The following is an 18,051-nucleotide window of genomic DNA, read 5'->3' as shown; positions in this document are numbered from 1 at the left end:
GGCAAACGCCCCGGCTCTAAGCTCCAGGCCAGCTGCCCTGCTGGGGGAAAAGAAAGGGTCAGAATCATAGCCAGAGAAAACAGACCGGAAGGGGGCCCACACAAGCCCAAGCCGGGAGGCAGTGACAGGCTTTCCCAGGAGGCCCCTGGATTCCCCACTTGCCCAGTCCTTGGAGCAAAGACCTAGTCCCCTCCCACACCTGGGTCCAGCCCCCACAGGTTTGGAAGGAGCTGGGGTCCCCCAAAGGGGAGGAGAGGAGCTGAATCAGCTGGAGGAGTGGACACTCCAAGAAGCCTTCTCTAGCCTCCAGGCTCTCACCCACTCCCTCTCAACAGGAAGTTGTTTGAGAAAATAAAAAGGGGGCCCCCCTCCCCCACACTCAGGCCTGACAGATTTGAGGATTTCTTAAAATAACCTCTGGAAGCAGGACCTGCCCCCACTGGGGCTCCAGCCAGCCCCAAGATGTACTTCTGGCACGCAAACCCCTTGGCAGGGTGAAGGGGCATACGGTGGGTGGGCGGTGGCAGAAGCCCCCCCAAGGAGGGAGACTTAATGCAGCAGGCGTGAGGGGGTCCCAGCCCCAGCCTCTCCCCTCCCCCAGCGCAGACAATAGCCAGGCAGAACCCCAAACACCGGTTCCACATCAGCACAGCCGAAGTGGGGCCGGGAGCCGAAGGGGCCCAGCTTCCCGAGGCCCCTTTGTTGCCCAAGAAGGGAGGCAGGAAGTGGGTGGGATGGGCGTGGAAATGACCCGGGCCTCATCCTGTTCCTCGCACAGCCTCCTAAGAGACACTAACCCTCGGGCTGAGAGATGGCGGGACAACAGAGCCGGCTCCAGTCTAATCAGGGATCTCCCCACGACGCTCTCAGGCGGGGGGGCGGGGGGAGACGAGGGGTGGGTGGGGAGCGCGAGAGGGGTTCCTCTTCGACCGCGGGGGACGCCCGGTGCAGGACAGGCGCCTGCTGCGCTCCCCCAGGATCTGACAAACCTTCCCAACTCAGGGATTGCGCCCCCGGGACCCCAGCCTGGGCAAGCCATCTGGATTAATTTCTACTGCCCCAGCCCTCCAGTGCCAGGTACAGAGACACAGAATCTGGGGACCTGCTCACCCCAAAACAAAGGGTACCCAAGACCTCGTCCTTGATCACCACCACCGCCCCCCCCCACCCCCGGATTCTCCCCTCCCCCAGCTCCCGGGATTTGAACGCAAACAAAGCGGCGGCGCTGGGAGCGTGGCGAGCCCGGCCTGCGGACGCCCCCTGTCGGCCCAGTATCCCAGCACTGGAAGGGCGGGGGGCTGGGGATACGTTCACCCCTCCCTCCTCTGTCCCCCCAACACACCCCCAGCCTTCCCTCTGCCCCTCACCCTAGGCCAGGGCCAGACCCCGCGGCGCGCTCGGAGAATCGGCCAGCACACTGGTTCCCCCACCCCCAGCTCTTCCCAGGGCGGGGAAGCAGGGGCACGGCTGGGTGGGGGCTGGAGGAGAGCGGGGCCCAGGCGGTGCGCCCCCCACACTCGCCCACCCGGACCACGGGTGGCACGAACAGGGCTTCCGCGGCTGCAGGGTGAGCGCTCCTGCCGGGGACTGTGCGGCCCGGCTCGGGTCGGGAGCTTGGCTTTCCAGGACAACCCGCCTCCTCAGCCTGAGCAGGCGGGCGGGCGGGGGGCCGCGGCAGGGAAATCCGATCCCACAACATCGGCCTCAGTCCAAGCCCGCCCCAAACTTTCCGTCGGGGGTGGGGGAGCAGGGGGCAGCTCGGGGGCCTGGAGAGGATCCTGGCTGCCGACCTGACAGCAAGGGGGACCCCCGGTCCCATCAGCCCCGCTCCCCCTGACCAGTCTGCGCCTCCGGACGCTATGGCTGCGGGCACTGCTCGCCCGGCTCCCGAGCCCCCGCCTGGCAGCCCGCGGGGGACGCAGGAAGGATCTCGGACGGACAGCTGTCCCCGCTGCTACCCCTCCCTGCGCCCCCAGACTCAGTCCCTCGCGCGTGCGGCAGCCCCTGACCGAGTCGGGGGACAAAGCGGCGGCCCCGGAGCCCTGGCGCTCCCGCCCCGCGCTACCCTGGCCTCACTCACCTCTTCTTCGCGGCTTGAATCCCTGGGCGCCGCCCTCGCGTTGGGCTTGGATCACGGTCCGCCCCTACCCGCGCGCCACCGCCCGCCTGCGCGCGCCCGCCCTCCCTCCTCCGCTGTCCCCTCTGCCACCGCCCCTCGGTCCCGGCTCGGCTCGGCGCCCCTGGGCTCGGGCTCCCCGCGCCACCGCGCCGGGCGCCGGCTCTTTCTCCAGAGCTGCCGCCGCTCTCCGCCCCCTCCCCCCTGACGTCAGGCGGGGTGGGAGGGGGTCGAGCGGAGGCCGGGGGCGGGACGCGAAGGCCTGCCCCGGAGGGGGCTGAGACCCGCCGCGACCCGCCGGTCTCCCACCTCCCCTCCCGCGGGCTCCGACCCCCGACCCTCCCCGCGCCCTGCCGCCCCGCGCCTCGAAGTCCCGGACTGCGCCACCGCGCCGGGAGGTGGGGCGGAGGAGGGACTCCGGGCATTGCCTTAGGAGGATCGGACTCACTCGGTCTTTCTGAAGTGTCCCCTAAGGCCAACTGCGGACTGGGCGACCGGAGTCAGGAATGGGGCTGAGGGTCTCCCCACGCTGCAGTTACAGGAACGAACGCGAGCAAGCCACCTCGGAGCGAGTATCCGAGGGAGGGGTGCAGGAGAAACCGAGGCTCCTCTTCGGGGCGGACCTAAGTGGTCTCTCTTTTGCCCCCCAGTTCTACTTCGTTTCTTGGCCCCAACGCCCACTGGCCCCCGCAGTCAGACTGGAACGGGTCTTACCAGCCAGGATGACCCACTCATCTCCAGCGAGTCTGCCCCTTGTTTTTCATGCTCCACACAGAGGGGCAGCAGCACCCTTACCCAGCTCCCGGTGAAGACAACCCTCCACTCCTGTTGCACAGAGCCTACCCCCAAGAAATGACTCCTTCTGATGCCACTGGGTGACTGAATAACAAGTGACATGAGCCCTGGTTTTCAGATGAAAGCGGCTGAGGGGAGCCGCGCTGGAGAACAAACCACCACCTTTAGAACAGCCTGCCTCTGCCCACAGTGGCTCCTAGAAGTCACTTGTAGCTCTGGCCTCCGTGCTGGGGTGGACCTTGCCAGCTGGTTCTCGGAGCTGGGCAGGTGGACAAACTCCAGGGAGGCCGGCCCACCGGCACCCAGACACAGATGCCTTGCCTCCTCTTGGCTAAGGGCAAATGACAGAGGTAGAGTCTGGAGCCCCGAGGCTCTGGTGGTAACTTTAAGCGGGTGCAGTCCTGGAGGGGAGGAACACTAGGACCCCGTCAGCAGATCTGGATTATAAATCAGTCCCGACAGGAGCTTTTGTTCTGAGTTAAAACTTGGCATCTGAAAGTGGAGACCAGAAGAGTAGTGGAGATAATTGGGAAAAGCAGCCCAGTTTGGATTCAGTAACAATCGGGTCTTTGCTGGTACACATAAAGGCCCCTTCTCCCGCACTGGCCAAAGCCACATTTCGCAGCTCCTTTCCACCAGAAAAAAAGCTGTGATCTTGGAGATGGCTGAAGATAGAGGGCAAGCCAGTTAACAATTAGCATGGGGTGGGCAGGGAAGGCGCTGTGCTTCAGCTGGCAGGGAGGAAGGTGTGTAGGACTCATCCAGGTTAGACCCTGGGTCTATTTGTAAGTGGAAGTAAACTGATATGCAAATGCACCTTACATTTGTTCTGTGCTTTAGACTTTGCAATCTGCCTTCACATACATTTCCTCACATCATCCTCATGGCCACTCTTTAAAAGGTAGGTATTGTTTCTCCGATTGTATAGATAAAAGGAGTCTTAGAAGGGTTAAGCAACCTGCTTAAAGTCACGTTGATAATTAGCAAGGTCAGAATGTCAAATCAGGTCTCGGGATTCCCAATTCTGTCTTTCCACCAAGTCAGAGTGTATCCAGACAACTTTTAAGCCCCAGTGTATTCCCTGCTGTTTTTCCTCACCTCCACTCCCACCCCCACCAGGCAGAGACTTGAGCTCCTGGCTCCACCTGCAAAATGGCCCCAGTGGAAAGTTTCAAAAGGTGGTTTGGTTTCACTGGCAGGGACAGTCTTCTGTGCCTTATGGCAGGCTTTTCTGTTTCTGCTAACAGACTCTGGGAGCCCTTCCCTCCCAATGCTCCTCAAAGATAAAGCTGCAGCTCCCCCGCTCCCCGCTTCTACCTTCACTCATTTCCTGCTGTGTTCTGTTCATTTCCAGCACTAGCCTTTTCTGTGGGTGGGTGGGCAGAGGATAAAGTTTCCTGCATGACTACTTGCTCATGATTCATACTTATTAATAAAAGCACAACTGGTCAAAAATGAGGATTCCTGGGTTTTAAATTAAGAAAAAAAAATACACTAAAAAAAAAAAAAGAAAAAGAAAAGGCTCCCATACCTATCCTGTCTCCCTAGGGCCTGTCTGGCATATTCTTTTTAAGGAACCCACCCACCCTTCAGGCCTTGGCCTTGACAGACCCTCCTGCTCACCTGCTTGTGGCCAAGTCAAGAAAAGGCACAGATATGCTAAATGCCTTCTGAGGTTCTCTAAGGATCCACTCACTGGCAGCTCAGCGCAGGCCAGTCCCTACAGATGGGCCCTGGAAGCTTTTTTTTTTTTTTTTTAATTTTTTTTTAAATTTATTTTGAGAGAGCACAAGCAAGGGAGGGACAGAGAGAGAGGGGGGAGAGAGAATCCCAAGCAGGCTCCGCACTGCCAGCACAGAGTCCAACCTGGGGCTTGAACCCATGAACTGTGAGATCATGACTTGATCTAAAGTCAGGCGCTTAACTGACTGAACTACCCAGGCGCCCCGGGCCCAGGAGTCTTATCTGAACAGCAAGCCCCCTCTTTTTCCTCCACATGTTGGTCATGTGCCATGGTGTCCCTCATTTGGGTTCTTTACCCCCAGCTCTCATGAGGCAGTTTTTGGATGGGGGAATGGAGCCCAGGGTTCACCCTGGGGTTCTTCAGTCAGCACTGCCTGGCCAAGTTCCAATGGATCTAGGAACTGTTGTCATCCCACAGAGGGGGAAATGAGAAAGCCTGGGTGAGCTACCCTTTGGGGATCTTTCTGAGGGCTTGGGGACTGAGGTGAGTGGGGACATAGGAAAAGGACTTCCTCTTTCTACTTCCTCCTAAAGGAGAGTTATCAAAGCTGTCCACCTGGGAAGCCTTTCCCTTCCCAGCCCCTCCCTGCCACCATCACCAAGAGGAAGCAGGAAAACATCCGTCATCACAGCCCCGGATGCTGCTTTTCCAGTGGCTTCAATCAGGATATCCCTCAGCCTTTTCCCAGGGGCTTAGAGATCTGGAAAGGGCAAGCGGTGAAGTTGCCAGCACCACTGTGGAATTCTTGGCCTAGAGGAGATTGAGTCTCTAACTGGTCCCGGGCCCGTTTGAGAAGATGTGGTCAGCTCCCAGCCAGTTCCAGAGAGGGCCCGTTACATGTCCCAGGGAATATCAGACGCCCTTGGGTGATCTCGAAGTGCACCCCTCTGCTCAGGTTACAGCTAGGTCTCTGGAGGAACTGAGTACTCACCAACACCTCCTTTCTCCTTGGTATCTATTTCCCTCTTGGGGATGAATGTGTTTGGGGAGCAGGGGAGGAGGGGTCAGTGCACAAGAATCAGGATTGGGGGAAGGGCTCCAGATGTCTATGCTGATGGACAGCACCATCTCTTTCTCATAGCCACATAGAGGTGGCTTCAAGAACTGGAAACTCCCCTGTTCAGCCTCTCGGGCCTCTCTACTCCCCCTCTGCCCTTGGCAGTGAGAACAAAGAGGGGAAATTTCAAAGGTGATTTCCAGGTTTCCAGAGCAAACTGAAGAGCTGAGGATTAACTGTCAGGATGTGCAGTGTCAGAAGCAGGGGCAGCCCTGAGGGAGGTGAAGGAGGTTGGCTCACCAGAGCCTTTGCTCTTTTATCAGAGGATCTCAGGCCTACCTGATGCCGCTGGGGCCTCAGTGGTGCTCCGGCCAGGAGGGCCTGTGATGCGGCCAGGAACAGAAACCAGAACTCTGAGTCGAGTCACCCTGGGCATCCAAGTCACCCTGGCCAAGGACTTCTTCCACCTCTCACCTGGCAAAGGGAACATGGCAGGGAGATGACCCAGAACTCTGCCCTCTGAATTATAGATGCCCCCAGCTCCCAGCATTCTGGGCACCCAGCAAGGGAGGCAGCCATGTCTAAAACAGGCCCAGGAAGTGATGGGCTACCCTTTAGGTCTGCAAATTGAGCCACTTGGCCTGAAGGTCCTTTATTTTGAGGGGGGTCTCTCTCCTGGTTAGCCTGACTTACCCTGACCCCTGTGGCATGAAAGATCAAAGGAGAGGGGCACATAAACAGAGAAAGTCGTAAGCACCAGCCATGGTGAAGCTCCACCGGCAGACACTCGGGTTGAGCTGAGGCGTGGGCACAGGCCATCCTCTACTACTTCCACCTTTCATGAATGGCCCTTGCAACACCCCCTTCCAACTGAGAGTCAGGAGGAGCCTGAGACAGAGAATGGGGATACCCAGGGCCTTCCCGGCAGTGGGGGCGGGGCACAGGGCCCACTTACTTCTCAAGGGGGGGGCAGGTCAAAGACAGCCAGCACTTCACTAACAATCAAGGCCCACAAAACTGATCTTGGGTAAAGCTGAGGGAAAGCAATAGCAGTATCCAGAACTGTCTTTTGGCTCTGCCACCAATCCCCCCCCCCCCCCCCCGCTAGCCCCCCACCCCGACTTCTAAGTCTGGGGAGTTGATTCCAGAACTCAACAATAAACTGAATTAAGAGTAATTACAACCCTGACCCACCATTTCACTCTGTGTATCCTCCCCAGCAGGGTGGGGGTGGGGTAGTCCCAGACTGGGTCCAAAAAATGTTCCCCATTCCTGCTCCCTGGGTTTCTGACAGCTCTTGGGGCCATAGGAATAACTGCTCCTCCCTCAGGATTTACAAACAGCCCTCTGGGGCAGGGGGCAGGGCCTAGGAAGACCCAGTCACATGACTGTCCGAGGTGGGAACTCAGCACAGCAAATCAGAGATGTCAGGAAACTGGACACTGGGCAAGAGCCCTCAGGATAGGGATTGAAGGAAATCTTTTAAACCACCGATGCTGAAATAAGACTTTAGTGTGCACAAAGAAAGCTCACATTAGTGACGGAGAGAGGAAGGAGGGTGGGAGGGCCCAGGAGGCCCTGGGAAACCGGAGTGTGGAGACAAAGGCCTTGGGGCATAGGAGATGGCTGGGAGGGAAGGAGAGCGGAGGGGTGGGCCAGGCAGGGAGAGGCCATATCCGTTGCCTGGTGGGGGTCAGGGGCCGTGTGGAGGCAGGCTCTTGCTTCACCACACTGGTCCTCCTCTCGCCTCTGTTGTTCTTAGCTTCCTCCTGTTCCCTGAGCCCTGTTCGCTTCCTGCCAGAGCCAAGAGCGAGGGCCGGCCCTGCCCTGCTCCTTTAGTCTTTCCAGGGGCTGAAGTACTGGGCCTGTGGCAAGGAGAAAAACAGAGTGTGATGGCCCTGGCCCATGTGGTGCCCACCGTCTTGATGCTGCTCCGACTCTTCAGCAGCAACATTCACTGCAGGCTCCTCGTGTCACGTGCTGAACTACAAAAGTCCTGTGGCTCCCAGTCCAGGGGAGAACACGGCGGGTCAACAGGCCACTTGACCACAGCACATGAGTGCTCTGTCTGGGTTCCCTCTACTCCTGGCTCGAAGGCCCAGGGCAGTGTGAAAGGAAAGTGGGGCCGGCCTCTTGACTTTGCCAGGCCACGAATCACTTCTTCTTTTCATGACAAACATGCTTTTCCCCACCAGAGACTAGTGTGATCCAGTTCCTTGGGGATTGAGGGTGAGGTTTGCTCTCCAGCTTTCTCAGAGACTTGTGAAATCTGAGACCCAAGCCACAGCCTGTGGCCAATGTGTCAGACCCAAGTCAGAGGTTACAGGAGGAAGGACAAACAGAGAAGTCAGAGCACAGGCAAGTTGGGAGCCCAGGAGCATTGGGAGGATGGGTGGAGAGATTCTCACCAGACCCAGCCTGTCTCCATCAAGGGCTGGGGGCTAGGGGAGGGAAGAGTTCCTGAGCCAGCCGGTGCTGCCTGTCAGAGGGACAGAGGCCAGAAGAGAGGCTGCCAGAGCAGGGGTTGGGCTGTGCTTAAGTCTGCAGGCTCAGGAGTCAGGCTGGATCTGTGCCTTGGTTCTGACATTTACACGCTGTCTGCTGCCTGTGTGATGGGGCAAGCTATTTAACCTCTCAGTGACTCTGGTTAGCTTGCTCATCTGTAAAATGGGATCATAACAATACCTGTCTCATGGGGCTATCTGGATTCATAGAGAAAAGAGTCTTAGTTCAGTAAGTAGTACCCATGACTATTATTACCTAGAGAACTTGAGAAAATCAGGGGTGTGGAGGTTGTTGCTACAGAAATTGGAGAGACCAGGGCAGACTGAGAGGGTCCCTTTCAGCAGGGTAGGAGGCCAGCCTCAGGCCTGCAGAACAAGTGGGAAGAGGGTAGACAGTTGGGTCCTCTGGTGCCCCTTCCTGGCCCTGCTCACTGCTACTCCTGGCCCAGGCTCTACCCTCTTTAGGATGAAGTTTTTCTTTGCATTTGCCCAGGAATTGGGCTCTCTGTTTCTCCCTCACTATACCCCCACACTGGGCATTTGATCCTTTTTTTTTAAGTTTATTTATTTCTTTTGAGAGAAAGAGTGCACACACACACACACACACACACACACACACACACGTGGGGAATGGCAGAGAGAGAGGGCGGGGAGAGAGAACCCCAAGCAGGCTCCTCCTCAATGTCAGCTCAGAGTCTGCCTCAGGGCTCAGAACCAAGGAGATCTGACCTGAGCCGAAATCAAGAGTCCCCATGCTTAACTGCTAAACCGACTGAGCCACCCAGGCACCCCAGGGCATTTGATTCTTGATAAGAAAGATGAAGGTCCTCCAAGGAAGCTCCACACCCCATGCTGCCTTCTCCACCCATCTGCCAGTCAGGAACTCAGGAGTTGCAGTGGGGGTTGGCATGCTGCTGGCTCTGGGCAGCCCACCTGACCACTTCCTTCCCCTCCTAAGCGGGGGGCTTGAGGGGGCACCACCTGGGGTTGGCAGTGAGCCAGGAGTTCCTGCCAGCGGACGTAGGTCTGGGCCGCCAGGTCCTTGAGTCTGGTCCGGTGCATGGCGTGGGGGCTCTCCCGGATATGGGTGTTGATGTGGCGGTCCAACTGCATGCACAGCAGCTGCAGCTCTCCCTGCAGGGGTGGGGTGTTCATGGGGGAGGGTGTGGCATGGGCCAGGCCCATCCGTAGTAGGGAAGGAAGGAGAATGAAGTCAGAGAAAGGGAGGGATAGATTTTTTTTTTTAATATATGTTTTATGTTTATTTACTTATTTTTGAGAGGAAGAGAGAGTAGAGGGAGGGGCAGAGAGAGAAAAAGAATCCTACACAGGCTTCCATGCTCAGCGAGGAGCCTGATGCGGGGCTTGATCTCATGACCATGAGATCATGACCTGAGCAGATATCAAGAGCCGGATGCCCAACTGACTGAGCCACCTAGACGCTCCGAGAGGGACGAATCTGAATGACTGCCCAGAAGTAGGGTGGGAAAGGGAGGAGAGGAACAGGGCAGCTGCTGGGGGCTTGGGTCAGTATCCATCAGCAATGCCTCATGGGACACTGGGAGAAGGAAGGAACCTGGCTCCCCAGACCCACTTCTTTCTCAGCCTCCCACTCTTTGCAGCTCCTGACAGTGGGCTGGCCTCTACCTCAGCCTCTTGGATAACTCACCCACTGGTGTGGAGTAATGTCCTGGCAGCTGACCACCACCCCGGCCAGTGTCAGAAGGCTGTGGCACAGGTAGCAGACCTGGGAAGAACAGAGAGAGACAGGCTTCCCTAACTCCGTCCCCTCCAGACTCCTTGTTCTCAGGCCCACCGGCCGAGGACAGGACTCAGCCCACCACTGGGCTTCCACCGACAGTTTCCAAGGAGGTGTCTCTAAGGAGGGCTATAGACCCACTCACTCAGAACTCTTCCTCTGATGAATGACTATCCTCCCTTCATTCAGAAAAAGGAGAAATCTAATCTCTGCCATCTAGAAACCCATAAGGTCACGCAGCCCTGTCCCGGGAGCCCAGCATGCTGGGGACCTGTCCACTCTGACCTCTGCCCGGTATCTGTGGTCCTGCTCTGTTCGCTGAGGCACCCACCCATGCCAGATGCCACTATTCTCTATGTGAGGACATGGCCCCTAGGTGTCCAGCTTGTCCCTCGGCAGGACACCACTTGCACAGACAGACGTGGAGCCCTGTCTGGACAGTCAAACCATGTCGACCTGAGGAGGCAGATGAAGAAAAGAGAGGCAAATGGGAGACAGCTTTGGTTTAGCATCTGCACACTTTATCCTCCAACTCATATCCTTGCTCTTGCCCCCTGGACACTTGGGAGGGGGGATGTGCAAACAGAACAAAGGCCAATTCCATCAGATCAGGGAATGGTTTGATTCCTGGATGCCCCTGGACTCTGTTGCTGCTCATTCACTTATGGGACGTTCATCTGCTGTGCAGACCAAGTGAGGTGCAGGGAGGACCCTCAAAGACAGGTGTGGCTTCTGACCTGAAACACAGCCTGCTCCTGGTGCTCTGAAGTCCTCTCTGTGGGCACTCCCCTCCTCCACTCAGAGGTGCCTGTTGCCTTGTCCCCTTTAGACTCCTATGTCTAAGATAGGGAGGGTGGCAGGAAACAACCCCACCGTTGTGCCCGTGACCGATAACTAGCTCTGAGGCTGAGCTGGGATGGGAGAGGCGAGCTCCAGAGACAGCCAGCAGGGTTTAAGCATGGTGATAACAGGGCTAGAGCTTAGAACCAGCCCAAGCCTCCCCTGTGCCCCCACTTTCTCTGCCTATACCGTCCTCCTCTCTTAGAGTATCTGGAGATGCCCCAGAAACAGCAGTGGCCACTCTGCACAGACCCAGTAGCCTCCTTAGGGCAGAAGCCAGAACCACTTTTGAGGGCACCAGACCTGATACTATGGAGTATCGTCTTGTTGAACTCAAATACTACTCTGCAAAATCCTGAGAAGGGAAGCCACCTACCCCCACCCTGGACCCAGCCTGCTCTTCAGCACGACAGCTGAGGCCCACAGGTGGTGTGACCCCACGGTCTGGCCAGGTTGGGCGACACCACACCCCGCAGGCAGGGAGAAGACGCAGTGGGGAAAGCCAAGGGGAGCGCCGGTGTGCCTTCCGGGCAGTGCTGCCCCAGGTTGGGCAAGATCCAGTTTCTGAGCCAGCTGCTCCTGTCAGGTCCTGCAGCTGCCCGTACCCGAATCCCCCAGCTGGGCTGGCGTGTCAGTGAGCTGGCTCGCTGGCAAGCTGCTCCTTCCCCCAAGCTCCCCTTCCCCAGCCTGTCCTGGCCTTAAGAAGGTCCACAGCATTCAGAACATTCAGAACCCTAACGCCTCAGTCCTCACAAAAAGCTCAGGCCGCCCCCACTGCCCCCATAAAGCAGGCACAAGTCTGTATGCCAGACACTGTGCCTTGACTAAGACACAGCCACAAACACTTAGACATTAGAAAAAGATACTTCAGAGGCACCCGGGTGGCTCAGTTGGTTAAGCATCTAACTTCGGTTCAGGTTATGATCTCCTGGTCTGTGGGCTCAAGCCCTGCGTTGACCTCTGTGCTGACACCTCTGAGCCTGGAGTCTGCTTTCCATTCTGTATCTCCCTCTCTCTCTGCCCCTCCCCCACTCTCACACACACACACACACACACACTCTCTCTCTCTCTCTCTCTCTCTCTCAAAAATAAAAAACATTAAAAAGAAAAGAAAAGAAAAAGATACTTCAGGAAGGCAATCATTTGGTCAACAAATACTAGATCTTAGCTTCCCCATGGACCAAAAGGAGAAAGTGTCCTTCTAGGTTTTTTTGGTGGGGGAGGGGGTGATATGCAGCTCAGAAGGCTTCAGGGAGGAAGTGACTAAGCTAGGCCAGGCCTCAAAGGAACAGCAGGATCTGAGGTGAAGATGGCCCTGTTAAGGGTGGTGGCTGGGCTAAGATTATAACACCAGACAGATCCTAGGGCTGATGCAAGAAACAGAGGCAGGGCACATTGGGGGACTGACCATCAGGTGGCTGGCTGGGCTGCAGCAGGGGGGATGGAGGGAACATCCTGATGACAGGGCTGGCCCCAGACAGCCTAGACAGTGAGCAGTGGAGGCCATTCGAGGCTCTTGAGCAGAGAGGTTGGGTTGTGGGAACAGACGGCCCCCAACCCCACCAGGGAAGGAGGCACCAGAATCAGTTTTGATGGAATTCACTAGAGTGAAAATGTGGCTCTCTCTGACAGGATTATAAGGATGTGAGAAATAAGTCCACCAACCCAATCAAAAGAGGAACAGAGGAATGTGGAGACTTGGAGCACAGTGAAGTGAGGCTTTAATCAACGTTCTTGCAAGAGCAAGTGTTTGATGGACAGGCACACTTGGGGCAGTTACAGCAGACAATTCATCTCCTAGCGTGCAAGTCCCTCCCCTGGTTGCTCATTGGCTGAGTACTACAGAGGTTACAGCCTTACCCAGATGTCACCTATGCTCATGTAAGGCACAAAGTAGTCTGATTGGAACACATGTATGTTCCTTGAGGTGATGCAGAGACTTTCAGTCCCTCTTCTCTTTGTTCCCTGGAGCATGTTCATTGCAAAGCCCATGAAAATAAGCCTGCAAAATGGAGAGGGGAATAACCTGAAAGTGTCTAAGGGTTTGGGACTCCATTGTTGGAGGGTTGGCGGCAGGGCATGGGGGGGTTCATACATATTTCCAATAGGTTGTAAACCTACTGTTAACCAGACAGCACAGCTTTTATTTGGTATTTCTGAAAATGAATCATCTCCCTTACTTCTCACATAGGACACCCTTTATCTTTTCTTTTCTAGCGTTATTTTTCTACAATGTGGGTGCTTTATTCGGATAACCCAAATACAATTAAAGTTTTTAAAAATTAATTTTGAAGAAGACAATACCAGTTATTATTGATTGAGCCTATTGGGTTTAGGGTAGGTGTGGGGGCAAGGGAGAAAGACATGACCCTCAAAAAGAGCAGTGCTCTTAGCACGGGGGCCCCTCTTTGAGAGGGCACTGAACAAGCTGCTAGTGAGAGGTGGTAGGAGTTGCCAAGAAAATATCCAAGGGCCACAGAGCCATGGGTTGGTCAGAGGAAGGCCGGGAAAGACGCCTATCTGAGTGATCTTTGCATTTCAGAGGCCCCTGTGCTGTGTACAAAGCCCTGGGCTAAAAGGGATCTTGGAGCCACTCTGGAATTGGTACAGAGGCCAGTCTCTGTCCCTGGAGGTTTCAGGCAATCTTGCTCCCCCTCATCCACCCCCCCCCCAAAGAATCTATCTTCTGGGAGGGAGGCGGGGTGAGGGTGGGTCCAGGATCTGAGGAATGCCCTGGAGGAAAGTCTGTGCTGTGGGGGATTTACTGAGAGAAAAAAGCTGCTTGGGACTAAGTGTGTGTGGGTTTCACAACTTGATTCTTAGGCTGATTCCCATCATTGAATCTAGAGGGAAAATCCCAGGAAAACTATTCTGAATGTGTGTTTGGGGGGGGGGTGGTGAATAACAAGAAGGAAATGGTAGTCCTGAAGATAGGACCCTGTTTACCACATTTTATAAGCTGATTTCCCAAATCGGGAAGAAAACCTTGCCCACTACCTACAAGGAGGGCTGAGTGCATATCTTCCTTACACTTAGGGGTGATCCCTTGAGGGGAGGCCCTTCAAGGAAGACTTTGATCCAACGTAAGGGGAGGTGATTCAACGGGTGCACAGAAATCACCACAAAGACAGCAGTGTTTATAGTTGTACTTTTGGGAAGGAAAGGTTTCATACTGCATGGGAAGCGTCCAGCCCATCTGGTCCTCTCCCTTTCCTGAGACACCCCCCCACCTCCGCCGTGACCCCGGCATTGAGGAGAGGTAAGAGACAAAAAGAGCTCATCTAGAAAAAGGGAAAAGGAAAAAAGGTGCCACTGAGAGCATGCATAGCTTCTTCTGAACCCCACCCTTCCCAGACTCTTCTCCCTTGCTCCGTTTTGTGAAGGTTCCAGGAGCAGACATTAGCAGAAACTGGGGCTCTGGCTAGGAGGGGGCTGCACCTGAGCCTCCTTCCTCTGAGAGGCAGGCCCTGGGCACCAGCAGAGGTGGGGAGGGCAGGCCATTCTCTGGAGGACACAGAGTAAACAGCCAGGTGTGGGAGTTACGTTTCCTGCTCCAGTCACACCGTGGCCAGCTCCTGAACTTAGCAAGCCTGTTCCTGTCCTGGCTGGCACCACGGAGACATGGGGCTGTCTTCCCTTTCAAGACACAGGGAAGGGAAGTTGGGCCTGGGCCATGCAGCAGCTGGGCTGGTACACGGAGACGCCAAGGCCCCCTGCCTTCTCCCATTTCCTCCACAGCTGGAAACGCAAGGTGGCCCTTTCCTCAGCCTGAGGCACTTCCAAGTCCCTTAGTGTGTGTGTGTGTGTGTGTGTGTGTGTGTGTGTGTGTGTGTGTGTCTGGAGGGGGTAGAAGTCAGTGTGGCTTCACGGTTAAAGGGCAGTGCAGAGACACTCCTTGGGGTGGGGGTGGGAGGTGCTATGCTTCTCCAGCCTTCAGGATGTGGTCTGAAGAATGGGCCCTCACCAGCTCAGGTGGCACAGCTCCTCCCCCACTGGGTGTCAGTGGAGGCTGGGAAGTCCCTATGGAAAATGAAGCCTAGGGAAACCTCAGTCAGCAAGTTGGGGAAAGGTAGAGTCTGAGGGTAAGGAGTGGGACGTGCCTGAACCCAATGTGGACAAGACGAGACTGTCCCCTGCCAGTGAGGCCTTTAGCTTTCATTTTCTGGGTCTCTCTCCAGAGTCAGGCGGGCCAACTTTTCTGGGAAGTTCTGTGCTGTGCAGTATGCCCTCCTTCCTGGCTCTAGAGCCTGAAGGCGGGCCCTGCCCTCCCCCTGGGGAAGGAGGACAAGGATGAGGGATAGGGCCTGTCACCCTCCCAGGAGGAGGGGAAGGCCAAATTCTCCTTTATCTGGTCCAGCTAGTTTTGACCCCGGGAACCACCAGCCAAGTCTCCATTTGTAGCACTTTCGTCACAAGACAAAAGGAAAAAAGGGTGAACATTTCCCAGGAATTTCATCCTTTAGAAAATTCCCCTCCAGCTAATGCCAAGGAGCAGGCTGTGGCCTGGGTTATTTACACAAAAAATGGGCAGAAAGGAGGCAGAGGATCTCCCAGGAAGCCACTCGCTCTGGCCAGAACATTATGGTTTCTTCCACCTCCAGTCATGACCAAAGATCCAGGCTTACCCTAGGCAAGTCTCCAAACCAAGCCCTCTCTCTGGGGGCTGCCAGGCCGGGTGGGCATCCTGTGGGAGCAGGTCCAGCCAGGCTCTGGGGCAGCTGCCTGGGGTGCTGGGGTTGGGGCGGTGGGGAACAAAGGCCGACTCAGGAACACCTGCTGAGGAAAACCAAGACTGACCCAAAGGACATGGCCTCCCCTGCCTGGCTGCTAGGGCCAAGGGGCTCCTGCTCAGGAAGCTGGCCCTGAATGCCTGCAGGTATCAGCTCCCTGCCTGGGATGCCAGGAGCCCAGAGCAGCCTCCTTTGCTATCTCCTCTCTATGCTCACAGGACCTGCATTCAACCACAACCTGCCTAGGCTGCTCTCAGCTCTGTCCAGAGGGCCTGACGATGGACCCCAGGGGGAGAATTCTGCACAGGTCCCATCATTGCCACACGTGGGTCCACTCACGGCTTTTGCTCGGCTGGAGACAGATGCACCCACACATGATGAAGGTCTAGAACTAACCTAGTCTGGGAAAGACTGAAGCAGCACTGGTCTGCCATGGCACAATTCAGACCCAAGGCTAGAGCTGGGCCTCCACCAATTCCCTTTTCTTTTTTCTTTTTGAAATTAAATTGAAACCTACAGCACCACTTCACAGTGCCCTGACCCAGCAGGGCTCCCAGAGAGGCCTGATGGTTCTCATTTTGAGCAGATGTGGAAGCTGAGCTTGGAGAGGTCCCCCGACTGCATAACCATCTCCAGTAAGGGTTAGGTCTGAAGCAGATGTCTGTACTCTCTCCCTAAGGCTGAACAAGCTCTATGTGTGTTTTCCATAAAGGGGACTTAACACTGAAGACACCTCCTTTCAGAAAGAACAGGCTCCCTTTGCACTGCACAGCAGGGGCCTAAGGGCCTGATAGTGGAAGGACAGGGAGAAGACGAGGCTGTACCCCCAGACAGGGAGCAGGGCCCCAAGCTTGAGCCCCAAGGGCATGGTCCAGGTACCTTACCACAGGATGGGCAAATAACAACAACAATAATTAGTAATGACTAATCCTGAGGTAGGGCCACTTGCAGGCCCCAGGCCAAGAGCCTTAGCCTGGTGAGAGAGCCAAACCTTGTCCAGCTGGTATGTCCACTAGAACACAAGATGAGAGGGGATGCATTTTTCTAGGTGAGCCCCATCGGGACAGGTCCTGGAATACAGCACCTGCCATCACCTCTAGGATGCTATTTCTTCCCTGTGCCCACAAGCAAACCACATGACATATTCCCCTTGCTCATGCTGCTACTGCTCCAAGGTTACTCCCTGACCTCGGCTTGGGGCCGGCACTAAAGCAGCAAGCAGAGGGCTGTGCTCAACGGAAAGCTGAGTTTGGAAGAGAGTCTGACCAGGACAGGTCATGGGTCATAAGTCCTAGCAAGAAGGAAATGACAAGGATGCATGACTGTTAATTAGGAAATGAGACAGTGCCACAAGGTCTCTTTGCTGCCAAGGGTCTCTGAAGGCACAGAGCTGAGAGGCCCGAGAGCAGAAGCAAAAGGCGGGGCTCCTGCCACACTTACCCTCCGGGCTTACAAGGCCAGACAGTTGGTTCTGTAAATGGAGGTGCCGGTGTAGGCACGGGGGTGGGTGGAGCCCAAACGTGGAGCAAAGATGAGGCCAACTGAGGGTGACAGGAGACAGGCTGGCAGAGTTTGGCTAGGAACCGGACTTCTGGCTCAGCTGTGGGGAATAGCCACTGCCTGGAAAGTTGCTCTCAGGTCCCAGCTGGATGAATGGGCAGGCAGTGTCCACTGAGACTGCTGAAGGATCCCAGAGGCCCAGCATGTGCCCATCTGCTCAGATTCCTCAGAAGACGGGCCCCTTAACTGGACTTCTGGCTGCTCAGAGAAAATACTCATACTTCTCTCTGCCCAGGGTCAGAGACTCAAGACCCAGAGACTCAAGACCCTAAACCCAAGACAGACAGAGGGATTCTCTTTTAAGCTTTATCCCAAACTGGACCCTGAGCAGTCTTGGCCCCTGCTCCCGGTACTGAGGATAAGGAGGGACATGGGAGGCCCTGGCACAGTGGAGTTGGGGTAGGAAAGAGATGGAGTTGGGACAAAAGCAGGAAGACTAGGGGCTTTTAATTCCTGTGGATCTGCTGCAGGGAGGTTATCTCAGAGCATCTGACCCATTCCTGTGTCTGCTGGTGGGAGGAATAAGGGGCTGCAAGCAAACCTTTGCTAGAGTGCTCCCACCCAGCCCACCCTTCCTTTCTGGCTTCCTGCTGGCCGTGGGGGGTAGGGGAGATGACAAGTGGGGATTGGCTGGCTCTTCCTGCTCCTCTGGCTGGGATGAGAGACCCTGACCCCAGGGGGATGTGGACCGGAAACCCAGCTCTGCTGACTACCCAGAGAGGGACAAGAGTCTCAGTGCAAACGTTTGAGAATTTAGGGCTGGCCATGCGCATGCACATCAGTATGTGGGTGCCAGTGTTGGAGGGAGCCACTGAAACCATCCAGGGTGTGGGCATGGGCATCTTCCAGGGGCTGGAGAGGCTGCAGAGAGTACTGGCCTCTTCAAAAGCCATTTCCTCAAAAGCTTCTTCTCTTTCTTATCTTTCTCTTTCACTCACTGAAGTGGTGAGTTCACCTGGTGTGCTGACATGGGAAGAACCTAGAAAGCACTATTCTTATACTTGCC

General features: G+C 56.0%; 1 protein-coding gene across 1 annotated transcript in view; it reads right to left on the bottom strand.

Annotated features, from left to right (window-relative positions):
• Window positions 1–7,152: 7,152 nt before the first annotated feature.
• The window catches only part of FAM178B (family with sequence similarity 178 member B), a 91,841-nt gene continuing 80,942 nt past the window's right edge, over window positions 7,153–18,051 (bottom strand). The window contains exons 15-17 of the mRNA XM_047069179.1: window positions 9,826–9,903; window positions 9,138–9,290; window positions 7,153–7,517 (exon numbers count right to left, since the gene is read on the bottom strand). Of these exons, the coding sequence (XP_046925135.1) occupies window positions 7,488–7,517; window positions 9,138–9,290; window positions 9,826–9,903 (261 nt within the window). The 3' untranslated portion in view covers window positions 7,153–7,487. The remainder of the gene's footprint in view (window positions 7,518–9,137; window positions 9,291–9,825; window positions 9,904–18,051) is intronic.

This window comes from Lynx rufus, unplaced genomic scaffold (genome assembly GCF_022079265.1).
Source record: "Lynx rufus isolate CCGP_SWC_20201006 ecotype Redwood Valley unplaced genomic scaffold, mLynRuf1.p SCAF_8, whole genome shotgun sequence".
Lineage (NCBI taxonomy): Eukaryota > Metazoa > Chordata > Mammalia > Carnivora > Felidae > Lynx > Lynx rufus.
Note: the sequence above shows the minus strand (reverse complement) of the source record. Positions and strands in the feature narration are given on the sequence as shown.